This window comes from Natrix helvetica (genome assembly GCF_964273705.1).
Source record: "Natrix helvetica genome assembly, chromosome: 1".
NCBI lineage: Eukaryota > Metazoa > Chordata > Lepidosauria > Squamata > Natricidae > Natrix > Natrix helvetica.
In genome coordinates, this window is record NC_138548.1 from 33,180,156 (window position 1) to 33,199,218 (window position 19,063).

Below are 19,063 nucleotides of genomic sequence, written 5' to 3' on the forward strand. Positions count from 1 at the left end.
GGAAAATGATCTCCTGCATCTCCATCGTGCCGTGGGCCCACCTGCATTCCAGGGCGCTTCAGTGGCTGCTGCGGCCACACCAGAGGGCATCCAGGAGCAACTCTCCCAGGCCGATTCGCGTCCCGCCGGAGGTGAAGAGGTCTCTCCGCTGGTGGGTGTCTCCGGCCGTCCTCAAGGGCCACCTATTCAAGGAGCCCGAGAGGTTGATCATCGCCACAGACGCCAGCCTCTCCGGCTGGGGAGCCCACATGGGTTCCCTTGTTGTCCAGGGCAAGTGGTCCCAAGTGGAATCCAGTTACAGCATCAACCTACTGGAACTGAGAGCTGCTCGCCTGGCCCTGCGCCATTTCTGCCTGTCCATCCATCGTCAACATGTGCTTCTGATGACGGACAATGTGGCCACCAAGGCGCACATCAACCGCCAGGGTGGCACCAGATCCAGAGCACTGATGAGAGAGGCGGAGTCCCTGGGCCGCTGGGCGGAGCGCCATCTGGAATCTCTCCCCTCCGACCACATCTCCGGAGTGGACAACACCCAGGCGGACTGGTTGAGCAGGACAACCATAGATCCTGCGGAGTGGAAACTGGACCCCTGCCTGTTCCACCAGCTGTCCAACAGATTCGGAGTTCCGACTGTAGACCTGTTCGCGTCCAGGGACAACAAGCAGCTCAACCGCTTTTACTCCCGGTTCTTCACCCCGGGGGCGGAGGGGACAGATGCACTGCGTTGCAGGTGGCTCCGCGAGCTACTGTATGCCTTCCCTCCTCTACCCCTCCTCCCTCAATTCATCTCCAAAGTCATCGCAGAGGGGGCAGAAGTTCTTCTCGTGGCTCCACACTGGCCCCGCAGGTTGTGGTTCGCCGACTTTGTCCACCTGTCGGTGTCTCCTCCGTGGCGCATCCCTCTGGACCAAATCTCCCTCAGCCAGGGGGCCGTAGTTCATCCAGAGCCCCAGTGGCTCCAGTTGGCCGTCTGGCACTTGAGGGGGACCAACTGAAAGGCGAAGGCCTGTCAGAGGAGGTAGTGTGCACCATTCAGGCGGCTAGACGTCCTTCAACCACCAGAATTTATGACGCATCTTGGGCCGCTTTCGCGAAGTGGTGTGAGGAGCTACTCATCGAACCGACGACCGCGCCTGTTTCCAGAGTCCTCGACTTTCTTCAAGCGGGGCTCAACAAGGGCCTGGCCCCAAACACTCTTCGACGCCAAGTGGCGGCCTTGTCCACCGTCTGGTCGGGCGACCCCCTTTTGCCTCTCAGCAAAATTCCGAGGGTGCGCCTCTTCCTCAAAGGCGCCTCTAACCTTCGCCCTCCCACCTACGGGCCATCGCTACCCCACTTGGCAGCTGTCCGTGGTCCTACGGGCCATGTCTGGCCCCCCATTCGAACCTCTACGCACAACGTCTCTTCGGTTCCTGACGCTGAAGACGGCCTTCTTGATTGCCATCACATCCGCTCGTCGGATTTCAGAACTGGCGGCCCTGTCTGTTCGCCAGGACCTGTGCGTCATCCACCCTGACAGGGTCATATTGAGGCTGGACCTGACCTTTACCCCTAAGATAAATTCATGGTTTCACAGAGCGCAACACATTGTTTTGCCAAATTTCTGTCCACATCCGTCGCATCCCAGAGAGCGTTCCTGGCATAATCTTGATGTCAGGAGGGCCCTGAAGGTCTACATCGCTCGCACTGCGGAGTTCAGGAAGTCATTTTCCTGAAATTCCGTCTTATTTTCTTTTGACCTCCGAAATAAGGACTTGGCCTTATTTTCGGGGAGGTCTTATTATTTTTGACGTGCAGGAGGCGGCGAGCGTGGTCACCTCATGGCTGTTGCTGTTGCAATATTTTGGGGGAGGGGTTATTTTTTGGGGAAGGATTATTTTAGGCCAGGTGCTCAAAAGCCATATTAGGTTTATTATCTGAGGAGGTCTTATTTTGGGGTAAGTAGTTTAGTTGTTCCCGGCTCTAGGGGGCGGTGCTCATCTACGTTTCAAAGCCAAAGAGCCAGTGCTGTCTGAAGATGTCTCTGTGGTCATGTGGCCGGCATGACTAAGCGCCGAAGAAGCACGGAACGCTGTTACCTTCCTACCAAAGGTGGTTCCTATTCTTCTACTTGCATTTTTACATGCTTTCGAACTGCTAGGTTGGCAAAAGCTGGGACAAGTAATGGGAGACCACTCTGTTACGCGGTGCTAGGCATTCGAACCGCCAAACTGCCTTTCTGATCAACATACTCAGAGATTTAGCCACTGAGCCACCATGTCCCAACCCCTATATAGTAGAATCAAAACACCAGCAGCAGCACTCTTCCCACATCCAAGTATAATGTGTTGAAAACGTCTCAAGAAAAAAAAAATCAAAAGTTCTTCTCCAACACCTTGAGGCGAACAGAGAAAAACAGACACTCAGGAGAACATTCCCTAGAAATTATAAGGCTGATTTTGGCACAGTAATAATTAAAACCTCCAGCTGCTTAAGAGTTATTGAATAAAAGCTGCTTGTTGCTTGTCAACCAAAAATCAGCAGAGATGAGGCTTTGAGCTTGTGGGTTGGTTTTCGAACACTCAGAGAACGAACCTTCACCCTCTTACATCTGAGCTACAGATACTTGCCACTATTGCTAAGATGAGGCTTTACTTAGAGATCTTCATTGGCTTTTTTCGATACAGAAGGGCCAGTCTAGAGATGGTATTCAGCCAGTTCTGACCGGTTCTAGTGAACCGGTACGGACATTTTGAGTAGTTCGGAGAACCGGCAAATACCACCTCCGGCTGGCTCAGCTCCAGCCCCAGCCCCAGCTGATCAGAGTCCCAGCTGATCTGCTGTGTCTTCTTCTGATGCCATGCACAGGAGAATGGAAGTGGAAAGCAGATGGGTGGGGAGGGGATTTTACGGTATCGTCTCCCTGGAGTAGGGTAGAAATGGAGATTTTACAGTATCCTTGCCTGGAGTGGGGTGGAAATGGAGATTTTACAGTATCCTTCCCCTGGAGTAGGGTAGAAATGGAGATTTTACAGTATCCTTGCCCTGGAGTGGGGTGGAAATGGAGATTTTACAGTATCCTTGCCCTGGAGTGGGGTGGAAATGGAGATTTTACAGTATCCTTGCCCTGGAGTGGGGTAGAAATGGAGATTTTACAGTATCCTTGCCCTGGAGTGGGGTGGAAATGGAGATTTTACAGTATCCTTGCCCTGGAGTGGGGTGGAAATGGAGATTTTACAGTATCCTTCCCCTGGAGTAGGGTAGAAATGGAGATTTTACAGTATCCTTGCCCTGGAGTGGGGTGGAAATGGAGATTTTACAGTATCCTTGCCCTGGAGTGGGGTGGAAATGGAGATTTTACAGTATCCTTGCCTGGAGTGGGGTGGAAATGGAGATTTTACAGTATCCTTCCCCTGGAGTAGGGTAGAAATGGAGATTTTACAGTATCCTTGCCCTGGAGTGGGGTGGAAATGGAGATTTTACAGTATCCTTCCCCTGGAGTGGGGTGGAAATGGAGATTTTACAGTATCCTTGCCCTGGAGTGGGGTAGAAATGGAGATTTTACAGTATCCTTGCCCTGGAGTGGGGTGGAAATGGAGATTTTACAGTATCCTTGCCCTGGAGTGGGGTGGAAATGGAGATTTTACAGTATCCTTCCCCTGGAGTGGGGTGGAAATGGAGATTTTACAGTATCCTTGCCCTGGAGTGGGGTAGAAATGGAGATTTTACAGTATCCTTGCCCTGGAGTGGGGTAGAAATGGAGATTTTACAGTATCCTTGCCCTGGAGTGGGGTGGAAATGGAGATTTTACAGTATCCTTCCCTTGGAGTGGGGTGGAAATGGAGATTTTACAGTATCCTTGCCCTGGAGTGGGGTAGAAATGGAGATTTTACAGTATCCTTGCCCTGGAGTGGGGTGGAAATGGAGATTTTACAGTATCCTTGCCCTGGAGTGGGGTGGAAATGGAGATTTTACAGTATCCTTCCCCTGGAGTAGGGTAGAAATGGAGATTTTACAGTATCCTTGCCCTGGAGTGGGGTGGAAATGGAGATTTTACAGTATCCTTGCCCTGGAGTGGGGTGGAAATGGAGATTTTACAGTATCCTTGCCTGGAGTGGGGTGGAAATGGAGATTTTACAGTATCCTTATCCTGGAGTAGGGTAGAAATTGAGATTTTACAGTATCCTTGCCCTGGAGTGGGGTGGAAATAGAGATTGTACAGTATCCTTGTCCCTGGAGTGGGGAGGGAATGGGATTTTGCAGTATCCTTCCCCTGCCATGCCTGCCACGCCACACCCATAGAACTGATATTAAAAAATTTGAATCCCACCACTGGGCCAGTCCTAAGGATCTTAAAAAGTCCTGCACGGGATAATATTTGTTCATGGAGGGGAACAGAGCCTGTTCTAAACATGTGACATTTCATGCTGGATACATGAAAATCCAAAAGGGGGGAGTTTGTGGAATCCTAAAAATGGCTGTTCTTCAGCAAGTAGTAGGCCCGGTACAGTCTGAATTTCAAGCTAATGCTCAGCATGTTGAACTAAGGTCTACAAGCAGTTTACAGAACAGTTCCTTTGAGTAAGAACTACAGCAAAGATGCTGAATCCCTAGTTCCATTTTGTTTTGCAATTCCTCTAGCTATCTATAACAATGAATCATTAAAAGAGCCAGGGATCATGATAGCATCACGCTATGGCCATGTCCGCACAGCCCTTGGAGACTGAAAAATGTGCAGACGGAAAGTTCCTGCCCACCCCTGAACTGCTGCTTGCTTCTGTTCCAGGCTGACAAACCTCCCACTCCCTCCCATTCCACTCCAGGTGATTGATGATTAGTGTCACCTTTGGGACAGTGGATGCGTTACACAATTGTTTTATTCCTTGCAGCATACAAGCAGTTGCAATAATTCATTCTCTAGCTTGTTTGAAATAATCAGCAGAGACCTGCTGTCCTGCGAAAACACACACATTTTATTTCTGGAGTGTTTGCACATTGTGTGAGCCTCACACATGAATAAAAGCACCACCTGTTTGTGGCTGATAACTATGGCTCATAGTGCACATATCAGTTTGTCTTGCTGTAGCAATAAGCAGAAGTGGCTCTAGCAGTTCTGGTGTGACCCGCATTTTGCTAAAACAGCTGCCCGCTGTTCAGTTTGCTTTAATAAATCTCTGGGCTTTCAAAGTTTGCACAAAAACAGTTTCTTATATGTTTCCTGCTACAGAGATAAGCTTGAAAATGATTGTCAGCATCTGGAGGAAAGAAGTTGGAGAGATGAAGATTCTTGAGTAGATTGGAGAGAAGCTGCTAATTCCCAATAAGTGCAGGCAAAGGGATTTTAGAACTACGCCTGTATCACAGATGGCATCTGTGATACTATTGGGTACATATCTTAACAATTTGCGATGTCTCTGCAAGATGCTTACCATAAGATGGAGAACTTGTGGTCTTCCCAATGATGCTGAAACATCATCCTAGGGACCTTCACCATTGGCCAAATGCTTGCTAGGAAATGTGATTCAGATGTGACCACAAGTTTTTTCATTCTCTCCAAGATTCTTGCACTTACCGCTTTTAATAGTGGTGGGGTATAGGTAGGAGAATAAATAGAAGTGTATTTCCTTTTCCAGCTACTAACCGTTTGTATTAATGCTTGTGTAAAGTTTGAATTAATGCTTGTGTAAAGTTTATTCATGGGTAACTGTACTTTGCTAACCTCCCTTGTACAATCGGTAACCTGCATAAGTGGATTTCCCATCTCCTTGAAATATAGTTTGTATTTGTTGCTTGTATAAATAATTTATATTGAACTCATGGTGGTAGAAGACTGGGTTGGAGTATCCAAATTTAATTTGTTCAAAAGGATGTTGGAGTTCAGAAAGTTGATAAAATCAGGTTTTCACATTTTTGCCTATTCTGCAGCTCTCTGATAACCAAAACATTCTCTCATCCATGGAAGTTGGAAAAATGGGTAAAATTGTCTGCTCGACTCTTCCCCAATTTTAATTTTGGGAAGTAAAATGCAAATATTGTATGCTAAAACCCACGATGAACCGAATCATGGTTTACTTCAGGAGTTCTCAATCTTTGTGGTGTCACCATCCTTTAAAAGTACAACTATCCCAACCCACTTTCAAGTATCCCTGGCTGGTTTGAGGCTTTAGCTTACTGTGACTTATTTCAGAGTTAGCTCTTCTTGGTCTTCTTTCTAGGAAGGCATCACACTGGATCTAGTTGCTATGTTCATAGGTTTGTTGTATACATCCTTGGTAGTTGGAGAAGATCTTTGAGAGTCCCTTGGTCTGCAAAGAGATCAAATCATTCAATCCTAAAGGAAATCAACCCTGATTATTCTTTGGTAGGGCAGATACTGAAACTCAAATACTTCAGCCACTAAATGAAGAGATAATTCATTGGAAATACCCTGATTTGGGGAAAGATTGAAGGCGAAAGGAGAAGGGGATGGCAGAGAATGAGATGGTTAGAAAGTATCATCGACTCAATGAACATGAATTTGGGCAAACTCTGAGAGGCAAGGAAGGATTGGGGGGGGGTATGCTATGGTCCATGCAATCTTGAAGACCCAACTTAGCAACTGAACACAACAACAAAACATCCTGCGTACACTGGTTTCTTTTATTGAAGAATGGATCGTCTGCAAGAAGACACACTGTTTGGGCTGCTCAAGAAACAAAAATATAGTATTTATAATGCAAAGATTTGATACTGCCTATGGTTAGGGTTAGGACCCTTCATTTAGTAGATTAATCCAGTGGTCTGACATTGTACATACTGAACTGTAAACTTATCACACTGTTTAGATTCATTTAGTACCCAGTGTGACAACTAACTAGCTATGTTTTAGTCTAATTGCAGTGATTGAACCCAGATGTAGAGGCAACTTGGAAACAGAATAACAGAATTGGAAGGGACCTTGGAGATCTTCTAGTCCAATCCTCTGCTCATGCAGAAGTTCCTATACCATTTCTGTCAAATGGCTGTCTAGTCTCTTTTTAAAAGTCTCCAGTGATGAGACACCCACAGCTTCTGAAGGCAAGTCCCGTTGGTTGATTATTCTCACTGTCAAGAAATGTTCCCTTAGTTCTAGGCTGAATCTCTCAATTAGTTTTCCATCCATTGCTTCTTGTCTTGCCTTCAGATGCTTGGGAAATCTCTCTTCAGAAAACAAAAAATATTTGGCTATTGTCTGTGACTTCGCCTAAATCAGATTTTTTTCCCAAGGAGAGTTGTTGGACTACAGCGTCCATCATATGAGCCATGGTGGTGCAGTGGTTAGAATTCAGTATCGCAGGCTACTTCTGCTGACTGCCGGCTGCCTGCAATTTGACAGATCGAATCTCACCAGGCTCAAGGTCGACTCAGCCTTCCATCCTTCCAAGGAAATATGCTGACTCTGTAAAATCGCTTAGAGAGGGCTGTAAAGCACTGTAAAGCGATATATAAATCTAAGTGCTACTGCTATCATCCCTAGGCAATATCTCCAAATATTGACAAGGTTCTTCCAAAATCCAATACCTTCTTTGGAGAAGGGTGTGTGTGTGTGTTGCTCAAATGCTGCCTTTTGAGGATAGCACTGGGGTAGGCTATGCAAAAGTTCCAGCCTTGCCACACTCTCAAGCAGTGGGAGAGAAGCAGAGTAATTGCCTTCAGCAGGCAACTTTCCTGGCTATATTTTTCCACCTCAGAAATACTTTTTGTGAAGCACTTTGGGCCTTCTTGTGGGAGGTAATCTTCTAATGCTCCAGCCCATAGCAATGTCGTACAAGTCTGACACATGCAGCTTTCCTCCGAGCTCCTGCCCACGCACCAGCTCTCTTGGTGCGATGTCTTCTGTGTCTGTGTGCGTGTACGTGCGGTATAATTAGCCGTTGGTTAGAAAGGGTGCCGCAGGAATCGGTTGGAAAACAACACATTGCTACAAATGTATAATGAAGTTCAATTAGCACAAATGGTTATAACAGAGGCAGTTTATGGACTACTGGTTGGGAGGTGGCAGAATTATAATTGGAAAAGTACCAGTGACTCTTTCCTTATTATTCTCTGGCCCCACCTCCCACCCAAATGTCAGGAATAAATTAGAATTAAAGCAATTGCTGAGAACAGTGCTGTCTCTGACAAGTAGCAGTTTAAGAGGCCACTTTGCAACGAATCCTCCCTTCTAGTTTGGTGATGCTAAGAAATTGCTCTGTTTAGTAAGCAAATGCTGGGGAATAGTCAATGTCTGGGATTAGGTGACCGATGCTTTTAACTTGCATGCCTTAGACAACATACCTTTTGCTGTTTATATGCTAGCACTCTTGGACATGATTACTTGCTAATTGCTGTAGCATATACTTTTCTACAGTCTTATTTTATACCAGTCTGAGGTTGAATTGCAAAGCCTTCTAATGACTCTAGAGCAGTGGTTCTCAACCTGTGGGTCGGGACCCCTTTGAGGGTCGAACGACCCTTTCACAGGGGTCGCCCAAGACCATCGGAAAACACATTTTTTTTAAAAAAATGCAGAAAACATAAAATAATGTTATGGTTGGGGGTCACCACAACATGAGGAACTGTATTAAAGGGTCGCGGCATTCGGAAGGTTGAGACCCACTACTCTAGAGTCTAGCTGATGGCCCTAAGAGACTGTTTTAAATCTGAAAGAAATGTAAATTTAACCTTTACTGTTAAGTGTTCTTATTTTCTCACTTTCTCCAATTCAGTTGATACAGTTTCTCAGATTTTCAGTATTTTATAGTAGCCAAGAATTCGGTAGCTGACAATAAAAGTCATAAAATGGGGCAAAACTCCCTTAACAAATGTATCACTTAGCAACATAAATTCTGGGCTCAATTGTGGTCATAGGTGGAGGACTATCTGTATGCTGGGGTGCCTTCTGCTGGTCTTCAGTGTGGACGGCAGGAACTGTTATAACTGTCAGTAGCTAGCTATTTTCTAAAGTTCCTTTTCAATGGAAGCCATGGTGGGCTTGTTCCCCAAATCAGTTGCTATTTTTGTAGCAATACTGACAATAGCTGCTGATTATATTGTCCTTGAAGTCTCCTCACGAAAGTCCACGTGCAGTAATATTACCGTGCTTCATTGACAGTCTTAGCAGAAGTGTCTCCATTTACACACAGGTGGCTGAAGATTAGTTCCTGGTGAAAGACCCACCAGCTTTATGTAGCTGAAGTGAGATGTTCTGTTTGCCTTAATGTATATTGTAAAACATTTCTTTCAGGAGCTTCCCTGTTATGAAAATAGAGTGAGGGTGCTTGGTCATTCGCCAAAGCTGTATCTTAGGATTGCCATGGAAACAGGGCACTGATTAGAAAAATAAAGCTAACTTGTACACGTTTTACAGATATTGTTCAGTTTCAGCTTCTAGTAGCTCAGATCAGCACTACCGGTGTTAAAACATTTGGAGAGACGCATTTCTCATCTCCAGACCAAAGCAAGGTAATGCAGCTGAGTGGAGTTTTAAATGTGGTTTAGTTTAACGTGGCTAAATCAGTTGCATACGTAGCCCCTGTACCTGAACAGATTTAAGGAAAACTATAAAATAAGATGGGAAAGAAAATAAAAAATCCCAGAAGAAGGCAACGGCAAACAATTTCTGTACTGCTGCCCCTCAAAAGAACATGGACATAGCCAGCAGCTCTACTTGATGTTGCCTTTTTACTGTGATTAGTCATTTTAACATGCCTCTTGCTGAAGTTCAAGTAATTCCCCAGCTACTACAGGTAGTCCTCAACTTATGACCACAGTTGAGCCCAAATTTTCCATTAAGTGAAAGATTTGCTAAGTATATCTCTAATTTCATTTAGGACCTCGTAGCATCCTCCCTTCCTATTTCCCCCCGTAGGAATTACATTGTTAGTTGAGCTGGCTTGAAAGGGAGTCAACATCCTTGGGGTCCTTGAGCCTCTATGGATGATGAGGATGGACTAGAACCTTTGCTCCTAAGCCAGCATCATAACTGCCACCACGCTCTCATTCCCCCTTCCTGGTGATCCCTGTGAACATCCCCAATATCTGCATGCTCATAACGTAGCAAATGCAGCTCATGCATTTCTGCCGTTTTTTTGGTACAACCTCTATTTATTCTATTTGCTTTTTCTCATTTTATTCCCAGTTACTCCTGAAGCAATTGGGTTCCTCTCTGCTGTTGGGGTCTTTATAGTTCTCCTTGCAGTCCTCTCCCTCTTCATCAACAAGAAGCTCTGTTTTGAAAAGATTGGAGGCCTTCCCTGCTTGGAGAAACAAACGAAGCACAAGCACTACAAAGAGAAATCTGGGGTTCGGGAGGGTCTTGGTAAGTAATATGCAATATTCTGGCAACAAGCGCATCAGCAGCAGGAACAATAACCTCTTGTAGATGTTAATAACTTATTTCTGTTTTGATATTGATTGCATGCAAATTGCAAAACTTTAGCTTAGCCAGAACAGCTGCCTTAATGTTTCCCTAGCCCTATGATCTTTGCACTATAATCAATCTTTTCTCTTTCCAAAAATAAATCATAGCGTAACATTGTATTGCAGCTTATCTTTTTTTTAACCTGCAAGAATTTGGACACAAGGCATGAGCCACCTGGGTGATTCACAATTTTTCTTTCTGTGTGCTTTCTGCTTGGTGATAGATACTCAGTTCCTTTCAAATTAAGATATATGTTTGTTTATTCATTCAGAAGCATTACAATTAAAACAAGGCATATTACATGACATAACATTTAAAATATAAAATTAAGATATATGCAAAGGATATAGTGTCTGTCTCTGTCTGTCTGTCTATCATCTATCTATCTATCTACCTACCTACCTACCTACCTACCTACCTACCTACCTACCTACCTACCTACCTACTTTCTATAGCTGGGCAGTTGGGATGATTTGGGTAATCCTGCTGGGATTATATACCAGTAAAGATACTTACTGGTGTCCTTTACTCCCTACTCCCACGGACAGACCTTACCACGATGAAGCAACACAGCAGGATTTGAGATGAAGTTCCCTTTTAAAACCATCTAAATTGGTGTCTTCATTTCTCAAGGCAGAAAAATTTACAAGTTAATTGTATATTGTATTAAAGGAACCGTTCCTGTGAATTTCCACTTGAAGATGAAGTGGTGGGTATGTCAAAACTAGGCAGGTGGTAAGGAAGGGAAAAGGGAGAGAAATGGCATAAAAGCACAGGCAGATTCAGGCATGCCACAATAAATGAGGAATTGTGTTGAGGTGGGGAATCCAGGTAATAGAGTGAATTTAGAACTGAAAGATGTTCTATTCTCAATATTGGGATTCTTTGGTGCTCTTGACTGAAAATGCATTACTCAAGCTGAGCTCACTGTCTATTAGTGGTTAGATGATTCTGTGAGTTTTATCTCCATTTTTATCTGGGTTCTTTTTCTGCCATTTACAGAACTTCCTCATTGGTTGTTTATGATATCATAGCACAATAAAGTGTTTTTTTCATCATTAAAAAGGTGAGATGCTGATCCCCAATCAATAGAACATACTGTAAATTTATTAATTAAAAACAAGGAAGAGTTTGCTTGCAGATTGTGTGTGTGGGGGAGGGATGGACGATTACGACAAACCAGTTGAGCTTGAGTTACATGAATTGCATGTGTTGATGGGGCAAGTCAAGTGGTTTATTGATACATATAAGACCTTTGTTGATATATAATGGCATACTTAGGTATTCTTGTCAATTAATGAACCACAGTGGTGGAGTACTGCAGGCTACTTCTGCTGATCACCAGCTTTCAGCAGTTTTGCAGTTTGAATCTCATCAGGCTCAAGGTTGACTCAGCCTTCCATCCTTCCAAGGTCAGGAAAATGAGGACCCAGATTGTTGGGGGCAAGATGCTGACTCTGTAAACTGCTTAGAGAGGGCTGTGAAGCACTGTGAAGTGGTGTGTAAGTGTAAGTGCTATTGCTATTGCTAAATGACCTTAATTCATCCCTGAACTTGGAGCAATAGTTAATTGTTGATTTCAGGTTTTCACTAATGCTATCCTGAAATGATTATTGCTCTGGACTCTACAGTAATGGCTTAGTTTTATTGTGTCAGGGTCATATACATATATTCATATAGATATTCAAATGAGATACAGAACATAAAACATTTTAGTTTTCCTCGGAGTGACAAACAGGAAGAATCATGAGAAAAGTACACCTTTATGTTCTATAGGTAACTAGTGGGAAATGATTTTTGTTTCATTGCGTCTGTTCCTGTGCCTCAATAAGAAGATGGAAACAAATCTAGGATTAGCTGTGTTCCTATAATAATTTTTTTTATTTTAATTTATTAGTTCAATTTTGAGGCTGCTCAATGTCTTAGCGACTTAAGCAGATGAAAGTTAAAAAGAAACATGTACAAAAAGAAGATAAGTGATTAGAAACCAACCTCCAATCCCCCAAAGTCAACCAAAGGGGCTCAACCCCTGTCCTAGCTCAGGAATAGGAATGAGGTCTTGAGCAGTTTGTGAAAAGTCAAGAAAATGGGAGTAGTATAAGGCATAATTTATCAAATACATAACCCTTAAATCCTCACAATTGCAACCCAGAAGCTTCTAATTAATCATTGTTTCCTGTTATTTCAGAACCAATAAGCATTTATTACTAAATTTGCCACATGCTAGGATCCTAAATCTGCTTCAGAGCCTTAAGATTATTAACTTGTTCTATCTTATCAGTAATGGAAGTCTATTAATAATAGATAAGGCAAAATGGAAAGCTATAGTTACCGTATTTTTGGACTATAAGCCACACTGGTATATAAGATGCACCAAGATTTCAAAGAAGTAAGTAAGAAAAAAAGGTTTTTGCCTTCCCTCAGCCCTTCTGAAGCCTGCAGAGGGCTGCTGAGGGCTGAGGGAAGGCAAAAAAAGCCCATTTTCTTTTTTGCAAAAATGGGATGCAGGGGTGGGGCTTTGGGAGGCCAAAAATGGCTGTATTCGGTGTATAAGACACACCAACATTTCCATGTTCTTTTAGGGGGGGAAAGGTGCATCTTATACTCCGAATACAGTAGTTGGATTTCTAAGCAATGTGCAAACAGCATAACAGATTGACCATTTTTTCTGAATCTTCCTGATTGGAAACACTTTCAAGAAGTATAGATGTTTGCTTCTGGAAAGCGTAGTGGGATTGGTTGAACTGCAGCTAGATTCTGCAAAGCAGATTGTCTGCTTTGCACATGCGTGCTAAAAATAGTGTATTTAAAGTGTAACATATGCAGTCCTGATAAATATAAAACTGGGTATACATGTTTAACAGTGCATGAAAGAGGCACTTTCCATGCATTGTAGATGTGTACATATTGAGCTGTGTGTGTGTGAGAGAGAGAGGGGGGGAGGGAGAGAGAGAGAGAACAGATTAACAGAGTTGGAAGGGACCCTGCAGGTCATCTAGTCCAACCCCCTCCAAAGCAGGAGACCCTATAATCTGCCTCTACCGAGGATCCAACTCACCACCTCCTGATTGTGAAGCGAGAGCTCCACCTCTAGCACAAAGCAAACGTTTGTTATAATCCTGGTCTTCGCCACCCATAGCTTTAAACTTCTTTCCACAGTACATTTTTTTTTAATTTTCTTCTCTGCCATAGTTCCAGTGTTACATAAACACTGATATTCTTCTGTTAAAATTTTCTTTTGTGTGAGTATTGCAAAATCTTTCTTCTTCTTGACAAATAGCACGATGGAGGGGCCTTTCTAAATGACAACATCTCTCCTTCCCTTTATGTGGGTGTTGACAGTTTTTTGGAGCTGCCAGAGATGATCTTGCAAACATATATTTACTGAAGCTTAAAAAGTGAATGATTAATAAACGGGAAGTTTTAAACCGGAGTAAAGTGGGAAGGAGGAGGGGAATTTGCATTTGAAAGTGATTTGCATTTGAAAGTGATTCTTTCACTTACATGTGATTGACAGGTAAAACCTTGGAAATATGGTACTTACAATGGAAAGATTTGTATTGATTCTAACCACAGCTTTTGAAAGCAGGTGGATTACTCTAGCTGGGAGTTGGGACAAACACAACTCCAATTGGGATGCAACTAATGTAGGCACAGCAAAAGGAAAGTTGGCTGAAAAAGTAGGTGTGAGTGGGCTGCATTATTTTGAAAGGGGTTTTGGACTTTTGAAATTCTAACTCAAATCTATCAACGGGGCAGTCAAGTTTTCCTGTACACCGCTTGGAGAGTCCAAGCAATGGGTTAATTCAGTCTGCTTGCCCTTAGGACTGAGGAACTATTTTTCCTTAAGCCACACCTCCTCCTGGTGTGCTCAATCCCCCAGAATTCTTCCTCAGTCAGCCCGTTTGGACGTATTTAGTTAGAGCTCTGAGCTAAATTGATCCTTTTTTTGGCTTGGACTCTCTAATTGCGTTTAAAGTTTTTTCTCTAATATTCCCCAACCTCGTGAGACGTTTCTCTCTTCAATTCTGCGACTTTCTTCAGTAGAATCTGCACTTGAAGGCCAGGAGGTAAGCTGGAAGGTGGTGGGGGGTGCCCCTCAGCCGATCCCCTTGGGACGGCTTCGGAGGCCTGCCGCTTGTCGTTTAAAACGGCGCGGCTGCAGCGGCGAGGTTCCTAAGTCCCCAGGCCCCTCGTTTGTTATTTTCGTCGAAGTTTTTTCGCTCCCCGGCCTGCTAGAGGACCTCTGCCGCAGGGAGGAGTGGGCGATCGTCGCCATTGCGAGGCGCGTTCGCCCCTCGCTCTCCCTTAGCCCCACGCTGTTGCGGCGGCCATTTTTAGGCGCGAAAATAGCGCGCCCAGCCATGGCCGCCATTTTGCATCAGCCTCGTTGTCAGGAGGCCGCTGGAGGTGGCAGGGCCTAGCAAGGGTTTCTCGGGCTAGGATCGCCACCTTCGCCCTTTGTCTATTTTTGCGAGCGGCGCTGGTTCCTGTGCCATTCCAACGGTCATCATACCGGCTCAGGGAGGAGGCCTTAAGTAAGCGCAGGCCTAAAGATTTTTTCTATAGTCATTCTCCTCCCTGCTTCTCCTGCGGAGCCTTGCACCTCGGTGCAGGCCCCAATCCTACCCCTGGGCCTCCGACTGGTGTGAAACATGGGATGTTTTCATAGTATTGATTCGATTAATTGTATATATGGCAATTTTAACGATCATTTCGTTTTGTTTCCCATTACAGCACCCAGTCTATATCTATCCTTCTGCCTTATCATAGCCTTGCTCCATCTTGTGTGGTCATTGACTATGGACCTGCCCAGTCCTCCCGATTCCCAAGACGCTAGGCCGAGCCTCTCGCAGGCCCCTAGCAAGGGTTCCTCCTCTTCGGGGAGTGGGGGTGCGGGCAAGAGTGGTGGGGGTAGCTCTGGGAAACAGCGTTCCAGAACCCCTTCGGTAGCTGAGGCCAAGGATGCTGAAAGGCGCCAGCGGGCCCTTGACAAGCAATTCGAGAAGGCCAGACGCCAGGCAGACAGGGTGCAGTCCCTTTCAGGAGCCCCTCCCTCCCGGGAAGATCTCCAGTCGGTCCTCGCCGAGGAGGTGGAATCCCAGGACCTATCCCCTAATAGGTCATTTGCAGAGCCGGCTTCCCCGGCCCCTTCTTGGGCCTGTGAACAGGTTCCTCCCCCTGGGGATGCTAGCATAGACGATATGCAGGGTGAGGCTTCACCCCCCCTAGAAGAGGGCTTGGATCCCGATTCTGACTCTGAGGAGTTATCGCCCCGCATGCAGGAGCTAATGGCCCGCGCCATTGCCAAGGGCATCACGGAGGCCATGAAATTTAAAAGCCCTACCGCAGCGGCCCCTAGGGGTCCCAAACCCGATCAGGCAGCTCCGCCCCCAAGCAAGCGTGCTCGCCATCCTTCCCTGGAATCCTCGGTGGTCAGCGAGGCCTCTGCCATTGAGGACCCTGACCCGGAGGTGCTCGGCCTCTCGGACGACGAGGACCTTCCCCCCGAAGCGCCCGCCTTTGCGGGTCTCTTCAAGCCCAGCCTTTTTAAATCGGTCCTTCACAAGGTCAAGGCTGCCACCAGGGTGGGGATCAAGCCCAAGCCGACCGCGCCGGCGGATGATGCCCCTCCGGCTAATCCCAATGCGGTCATGTTTGATGTGCCAGCGCCCCAGCAAGAGCTGGTTCCGGTCCCGGGGCTGTTCCTCGACTTAATCCAGCGCCAGTGGGCTCAGCCAGCCACGCAATCCTCTCCCAGTGGGGTAGATAGGAAGCTTTATACTATGGAGCCAGTGTTGGAGGACCTTCTGGCCCTTCCCACTGTCGACACGCCCATCGCTGCGCTCACTTCCAACTCCTCGCTACCGGCCGACCTCCTGGAAGGCCTTAAGGCGGAGGACAAGAAGGCGGAAAAGGCGTGCCACAAGACCCATCTGGCGGCTGCCTGGGCCATCAGGGCCTCTTCTTCCGCTTCCTTTTTTAATAGGGCCTCTGTGATCTGGCTGCGCGAGCTCCTAAACAAGCTCCCGGCGGGAGACATCCGTCTCCACCAGGACGTGTCAAAAATAATCGCGGCCTCCCAGTATGCCGCTGACGCATCCCTCAATGCCACCAAATTTGCCTCCAGGGCCCTCGGTTCTAACATAACTTCCCGTCGACTGATCTGGCTCCGACATTGGCAAGCGGACCAGAAAAACAAATGGAAACTGGCTTCCGCCCCCTTTAAGGGGTCCAAATTGTTTGGCGAGTCCCTGGATCCTCTCCTCATTGAGTCCAAGGACAAGAGGAAGATCCTACCTTCTCTAAATAAAAAGCAGGAACGTAAGGCCGCTCCCTACTCTAGGAGGCAGTCCTTTCGTGCCTCCGAGCCTTCCACCTCTGCCTCTTCCTTCTCTCCCTCTAATAGGTCCTTCGGCCAGCAGGGCGACAGGTCCCAAGACAGAGCGCCTTTTCGGGACAGAGGCAGGCAGCAGTTCGGCTTCCGCAAGTATAACCGCGGTGGGGCCTCCAACAGGCCGTTCCGTAAGTCAAAGTGACTGCCAGGGCTTGGCGCCCATCGGGGGTCGCCTCCAGCTGTTCGCCTCCCATTGGGCCCAGAACACCGAGGATGCTTGGGTTCTGCAGACAGTCAGGGAAGGCCTCTCCCTGGAATTCCTGTCCCTTCCCCCTCGGACCTTCATCCGGTGCCCTGTCCCGTCCTGCCCCCAAAAGAGGCAGCGTATGGACCAGGAAGTCCGTCATCTCCTAGACATCAGGGCCGTGGAACCAGTTCCCCAAGGCGAAGAGGGGAAGGGGTTTTACTCCATCCTCTTCCTGGTACCAAAGAACTCGGGGGGGTGGAGAGCCATCTTGGACCTCAAGAACCTCAACAGGCATATCGCCTACCGGAGGTTCAAGATGCAGTCTCTGCAGTCCATTCTGGCGGGGATTCGACAGGGAGATCTTCTCACATCTATAGATCTCAAAGAGGCATACCTCCACATCCCCATCCGTCCTCAGCACAGGAAGTTCCTGCGCTTCTATTATGCGGGTCGCCACTTCCAGTACAAAGCTCTTCCATTCGGCCTCTCGTCCGCTCCTCGGACGTTTACCAAAGTGCTGGCGGTAGTGGCGGCTCAGCTAAGACGCAGGCCCATAAGGCTCCAGTGCTACCTGGACGACATCCTGATCCAGTCGTCGTCCAGGCAGCAGGCCCTTCGGGATCTCCAAACCACTATGAGATCCCTCAGAAATCACGGCTTCTCTCTAAACATAGAGAAGAGCCATCTCACTCCAACCAACAGACTTGTACACCTGGGGGCGGTGATAGATACCAACTTGTGCAGGGTTTTCCTTTCCCGAGACAGGTTGACCGGTCTAAGGTCCATGACCCACAAGGTGTTGAGCTTGAGGCAGGCTCCAGTGGTCCTTCTGTCGCAGCTGCTGGGAAAAATGATCTCCTGCATTTCCATCGTGCCGTGGGCCCGCCTGCATTCCAGGTCTCTTCAGTGGCTGCTGCTGCCGCACCAGAGGGCATCCAGGAGCAACTCTACCAGGCCGATTCGAGTTCCCCCGGACGTGAAGAGGTCTCTCCGCTGGTGGGTGTCTCCGGCCATCCTCAAGGGCCACCTATTCAAGGAACCCGAGAGGTTGATCATCACCACAGACGCCAGCCTCTCCGGCTGGGGAGCCCACATGGGGTCCCTGGTTGTTCAGGGCAAGTGGTCCCAAGTGGAATCCAGCTACAGCATCAACCTGCTGGAACTGAGAGCTGCTCGCCTGGCCCTGCGCCATTTCAGCCGGTCCATCCATCGTCAACATGTGCTTCTGATGACGGACAATGTGGCCACCAAGGCCCACATCAACCGCCAGGGCGGCACCAGATCCAGAGCACTGATGAGAGAGGCGGAGTCCCTGGGACGCTGGGCGGAGCGCCATCTGGAATCCCTTCGCTCCGACCATATCTCCGGAGTGGACAACACACAGGCCGACTGGCTGAGCAGGACGACCATAGATCCTGCGGAGTGGAAACTGGACCCTCGCCTGTTCCACCAGATGTCCGACAGATTCGGGACTCCGGCCGTAGACCTGTTTACGTCCAGGGACAACAAGCAGCTCGACCGCTTCTACTCCCGGTTCTTCACCCCGGGGGCGGAGGGGACAGACGCACTGCGTTGCAAGTGGCCCCGCGAGCTACTGTATGCCTTCCCTCCCCTGCCTCTCCTTCCTCAATTCATCTCCAAAGTCATCGCAGAGGGAGCAGAGGTCCTTCTCGTGGCCCCGCATTGGCCCCGCAGGTCGTGGTTTGCCGACCTTGTCCACCTGTCGGTGTCCCCTCCGTGGCGCATTCCTCCGGACCAGATCTCCCTCAGCCAGGGGGCCGTGATTCACCCAGAGCCCCAGTGGCTCCAGTTGGCCGTCTGGCACTTGAGGGGGACCAACTAAAAGACCAAGGCCTGTCGGAGGAGGTAGTGAACACCATTCAGGCGGCTAGACGCCCTTCAACCACTAGGATTTATGATGCGTCCTGGGCCGCCTTCGCCAAGTGGTGTGAGGAGCTGCTCATCGAGCCGACGACCGCGCCTGTTCCCAGAGTGCTTGACTTCCTTCAAGCGGGACTCAACAAGGGCCTGGCCCCGAACACCCTTCGACGCCAAGTGGCGGCTTTGTCTACTGTCT

At 47.5% G+C, this 19,063-nt stretch overlaps 1 protein-coding gene across 5 annotated transcripts in view; it reads left to right on the forward strand.

Moving 5' to 3' along the window:
* The window catches only part of SYT16 (synaptotagmin 16), a 121,267-nt gene that overhangs the window by 61,879 nt on the left and 40,325 nt on the right, over window positions 1-19,063 (forward strand). For 2 of the 5 annotated variants that reach the window (XM_081969203.1, XM_081969204.1), the window contains exon 2: window positions 10,121-10,300. The exons of 2 other annotated variants lie outside the window; for them this stretch is intronic. In XM_081969203.1, the coding sequence (XP_081825329.1) occupies window positions 10,121-10,300 (180 nt within the window). Of the gene's footprint in view, window positions 1-10,120; window positions 10,301-19,063 lie in introns of those variants that run through there. One more of the 5 variants, XM_081969201.1, reaches the window with a different exon arrangement.